At 66.4% G+C, this 4,986-nt stretch overlaps 1 protein-coding gene across 1 annotated transcript; it reads left to right on the top strand.

Moving 5' to 3' along the window:
- Positions 1-2,298: 2,298 nt before the first annotated feature.
- OLFML3 (olfactomedin like 3) lies at positions 2,299-4,752 on the top strand. The gene is made up of 3 exons (XM_075521632.1): positions 2,299-2,463; positions 2,947-3,232; positions 3,690-4,752. Exons 1-3 carry the CDS (start codon positions 2,356-2,358, stop codon positions 4,472-4,474), a joined length of 1,179 nt encoding a protein of 392 aa, XP_075377747.1. The 5' UTR covers positions 2,299-2,355; the 3' UTR covers positions 4,475-4,752.
- Positions 4,753-4,986: the final 234 nt, after the last annotated feature.

Raw genomic sequence — 4,986 nt, 5'->3', positions numbered from 1 at the left:
TTCATTTGGTCACTTGATCTATTAAAGGGGATGGAAAAGGGGTTTTGGCATATTCGGGATGAAATATGAGCACTAACTTAATCGTTTGCCGCTGACAGCGTGGTGCAACTGTACATTCAGGGGTAGTGTGCGATGCAAGATCCTCAGCAAGCTCGTTTCGGAGCAAAGGCAGTGCGTGTCGCACCGTGCGGGGCAGCGGAGCCAGGCCCCGGCTCGAGCAGCCGAGGCAGGACCGGCCACCGGCAAGCTGTGCCGGCTGGGCAGCTGCCGTGCCACGGCTTGGGGGTCCCCGGGCTCTGCGGCTGCCAGCGGTGCTCGTGGGGGGAAACCGGGATCAGGACTCTCTCAAGTGAAAAAAGCTTTCCCATCACCTTGGTTTACGTTCACAAATGTGTTTGACCTTGCACATCTGGCTTAGGCGCTCTGAGGGCCGCTGAAGGTGGCTGTGCTGCTGTACCGCCGCCCATTCTGCTCTGGACCCCCCTAGGGTTAGATGCTGCTCAGAGGTGCCAAAAATAATCTCTCTCTTCTGATCTTCCTAGACGCTTGGATGCCCAGGAAGACTTCAGTGGGAGGCGAGGACAGAGTCCCTCGCCTTCCCGAAACACCGGTGCCATGCCGGCTGAGCCTGGGTGGTGGGGGGGGGGGGGGGGGAGTGCAGAGGAAGGCTCCTGTCTGCTGTTTGGGCTTCCCCAGGGAGCACTTTGAAAGCCTCTGGGCGGGATGATGGGGAAGACGGCCAGTGAAGAAGGGCTCTTCTCAGATGTCGCGTCCTCGCAGGGGCAGTTGTGGTAGGAAACGGCTGCCAAAGCCCCCTGCCTGGTGCGAGTGCCTGGGTCCCGGGGGCACCCTGCACCACAAAGGCCCTCCCTGGACCCAGCAGCCTGCGCGCGCTGGACCAAGGGTCCCTGCATTTGCCCAGAGGGGTGTCTGGGCCGCATCCGATGCGGTCTGCAGAGCGAGCCCGGCAGGAGCGGGGCAAGAGGCGCAAGAGACCAGCGTCAGCCTGAAACTGCTCCAGCGCCGGCGTGGGCTGAGCTCTCCAGTGACGCTTGGCACCCGGGACGGGCTCAGTCAACCACCCCAAAAGCACCAAAAGGCCGAGCGCTGCTGTGCTCAGCATCGCTAACCCAGGCAGGCGGAGACGTGCCCCGGCCCGCAGGTGAGCTGTGTTTTGCTGGCACCCCGGTTGTCCCCCCGTGAGCGATGGCCTAGTGTGAAACCCAGCAGAGAGGTGCTGGGGCTGAGCCCGAACCCTGCCAGCGCGGCAGCTTCGTCTGGGGCCCTGCGCGGCCTGCGCTGCGCAGTCTGGCGGGATGCGGGATGCGGGAGCACTAGATGGCAGACTCGCCCCGCGTGCAGCACCGCAGTCCTGTGCATGGATGCGGCCAACCCTCAGCACCACGCGGATCTGCAGCGGCAGAGCCCGGGAAACCCACCGGGGCCCCAGCCTGTGCCGGCAACGCCGCCAGGCCTGGGTGGGTCGCAGGCACGGCCGCAGGCCTGGCTGCATCCTGGGCACAGAGCCGCAGCCTCCGTCCGTCGTGCTGCACCTGGGCCCTGCCCCATCCCTCGGCCGCTACGGGGGTGCAGGAGCTGCTGTGCGGCTCCGCACCAGCACTCGGGCAGCCTCAGGAGCAGGCGCTGAGCAAAGGGCCCCAAATGGCAGCGTGCGGGCACGCCCGGCCGGGCAGCCCCTGGCCGACTGCTGGGGTCGGCTGAGCTGCTGGGCCAGAACAGCTCCACTCGGGGGGAGCCCGCAGGACCCCAGCGCGAGGCAGGGGCAGGCAGGAGCTCCCGGCTCAGCAGCCAGGACGGGGGCTGCCACAGGCTCGGGGGGCTGGTGGCCGCGGTGCTGGCCCAGCTTTGACTCCACCAGACCCGGCACGTGGCCGAGGCAAGTTCAGGTTGGCCATCTGCCTCGGACATCTCTGCAGATGGGTGTGCTGGGAGCCAGGGCTGCAGCTGTGCCCGTGGCTTCGCACCAGGCCCAGCTTGGCCCCATACTGTCCCACGGGCTGTCCCCACACCGCGACTCATGCTGTCCCCAGAACCAGAGGACGTGCCCTTCCCTTGCAGCGCGGGGCTGCTGCAGCCTCCCCGCTCCCCACGCCCTGCGCCCCACGCGCACCAGCAGCAGCACGTCCCGAGGCTCCTGCCCCGGCCCCACAGCTCGCAGGCACCGTGCGGGGCGGGCGTGGGCGCCCGCCGGGGCGCGAAGGAGTTAAGTCGCCCGGGGCTGGTCTGCGGGGAAGGAGCAGCCTCTCCTCCCCTCTTCACATCTGGATTCAATCAGGGCTGTGAGAGGCCGGAGCATTCCTGAGCACTGAGGTGGAGGCTGCACTCTCCGAAGCCATGGGGCCCTGGCGCTGCCTGCTCCTTCTGCCGCTCCTTGCCGCGGCCCTCCGTGCCCAGCAGCAGCAGTTCATGGAGTACGTGGAGCGGCGCCTCACTCTCCTGGAGGTAAGGTCCCGCACCAGCCCTGCACCCCACTTCGTCCCGCCGTGGGGCTCCCAGGCCCTTCCTCCCTGGCGGCCGGCGGGGCTGGGAGCAGGCCTGGGGCGAGGAGGAGCTGGGATGGCAGCAGAGCGGAGTTGGCGTGGGGTGCCCTGGCCCCCGCGTCGCCAGGGCCCCGCGCAGCCCAGCATGAGCATCGCGAGCACGGGTGCGTGATGGGAATGGGAGCACCGTGGGACAGGCGGATCGCAGGAGCGTCGCGGGTCTGGGAGCACTGGGGGTCTGGGAGCACCGCGGGAGCAGGAGCATCGCGGGTCCGGGAGCATCGCAGGTGCAGGAGCGTGGCAGGATGGGTCCCAGAGACACAAGCATCAGGGTTGCAGTGCCGTGTGGCCCCGGGGGCTCCCACAGCCACATGCAAGCAGTGGGATGGCTGCCGCGGACGGGCTGTGAAGTGCGGAGACCTCAGTGTCCTCTTGGCTGCCCCAGGAGAGGATCTCACAGTGGCACGACCAGAGCAGCCGCTACTCCACGGAGCTGCGGGACTTCAAGAACCAGGTGCTGGGGATGCTTGAGACAGCAGAGAAGGAGCGGGAGGCGATGCGGTCAGAGGCAGAGAGCGCAGCCGTGCGCGTGGACCGCCTGGAGCGTGAGGTGGACTACCTGGAGACGCAGAACCCCGCGCCACCCTGTGTGGAGGTGGACGAGACGCTGATGGAGAAGCAGGTGGCCACAGCCAAGCAGAGGAAGAACGAGAAGTACACCAAGCTTACAGGTGAGGGGCTGCCGTGGCTCCCTGGGGAGACGGTCCCAGGTGCGGGGTTACCCTGAGCCTCCCCAGCCCACCCAGGTCCAAGTCTCCCCCGGCCGCGTGCCGTGGCATTACGTCCCACCAGGGCATCTCTCAGGTGTCTCTGGCACAAAACCCCACAACCCTGCCGCTGCCTGGGAGCCGCATCCAAGCCCCAGGCCAGAGCCTTGGGCTTCCCCAAAGCCCTTGGGGCAGGGCTGGGGTGGGGGTGGCCTCCGCTGCCCGCAGCACGGGTGCACAAGGGGACTTCTCGATGCCACCAGGGACAGCACTGCAACCTCTGCAGCGAGTTTGCAAGGCAGCTGCCTGAGGGCTGGGGTGGGACGCAGCGGGACCTGTGTGACTCTGGCACGGGGTGGGAGCAGTCCCCGCTGCAGGGCTGGGTGGCTTCCAGGCTTTCACAGCTGCCCCGCTCTTGCAGACTGCAGCGACACCATTGCGAGCGTCAGAGCCATGAAGATCCTGAAGCGTTTTGGCAGCACCTCGGGGCTCTGGACCAAGGATGCTGCAGGGAACTCCGAGAAGATCTACGTCTTCGACGGCACTGCCAATGACACGGTGTACGTCTTCCCCCGCATGCGGGAGTTCACCCTCTTCTCTGCCACCCGCAAGGCCGCCCGCATCAAGCTGCCCTACCCCTGGGTGGGCACTGGGCACCTTGTCTACGATGGGTACCTCTACTACATCCGCCAGCAGGGCTCCTTCCAGGTGATCAAGTTCAACCTGGCCAACAAGACGGTGGTGGACAGCTCGGTGTTCCCAGCCGAGGAGCAGATCCCTGTCTTCGGGCTCTCCCCTTTCACCTACATCGAGGTGGCGGCAGACGAGGAGGGGCTCTGGGCCATCTACGCCACCAAGGAGGACGAGAAGAACATATGCCTGGCCAAGCTGGACCCCACCTCGCTGGACATCGAGCAGATGTGGGACACACCGTGCCCGCGGGAGAACGCCGAGGCTGCCTTCGTGGTGTGCGGGGCACTGCACGTGGTCTACAACACCCGCCTGCCCAGCCGCTCCCGCGTGCAGTGCGTCTTCGACGTCAGCGGCACGCTGGCCCCCGAGGACGCCTCCCTCGTCTACTTCCCCAAGCGCTATGGCTCCCACTCGAGCATGAAGTACAGCCCCCGGGAGAGACAGATCTACGCCTGGGACGACGGCTACCAGATCATCTACCGCATGGAGATGAAGAAGAAGCTGGAGGTCTGAGGGGTCACGGCAGGGCGTCCCTGCACCTCCGGCCACCCCGCCTGGGCAAGCGCGGCTCTGCCCATCCTTCCCCGTGGGGCACAGCCAGCCCCGGCATGGGACGGCATCTCTGCCCCGTCTCCCGTCACTGTGAAATGATGAAATGCTGGACCCCCGGCCCCGGCCACCCTCCACCCACCGGCACCAGGTGTCCCTGCCCAGGACTGCCCTGCAGAAACCTGGACTAATTTAATGAGATTTTCTTCTCAGTGATATAATGAATAAATACTATGCAGCGAGCTGCAGCCACCTGCTTGGGGGGAGTGTGGGGCGCTGGGGCCAGGCTGCCAGAGCCGTGAGCTCCACATTGCCCCAGAGTCACCCCAAAAGACACTGCCCAAGGGTGGGGTATCCGTGCAGGGCTGGCCAGGGCAGCGAGCGCAGACGGGTCCCCAGGCTGGGGCTTTGGGCAGGAGCTTTGGGCAGGGGCTTTGGGCAGGGATTTATGCTGGGCAGGGGTTTTGGCTGGGGCT

The sequence above is a fragment of the Mycteria americana genome, chromosome 20 (assembly GCF_035582795.1).
Source record: "Mycteria americana isolate JAX WOST 10 ecotype Jacksonville Zoo and Gardens chromosome 20, USCA_MyAme_1.0, whole genome shotgun sequence".
NCBI lineage: Eukaryota > Metazoa > Chordata > Aves > Ciconiiformes > Ciconiidae > Mycteria > Mycteria americana.
The sequence above is the reverse complement of the archived record's forward strand: the minus strand, read 5'-3'. Positions and strand labels throughout refer to the sequence as shown.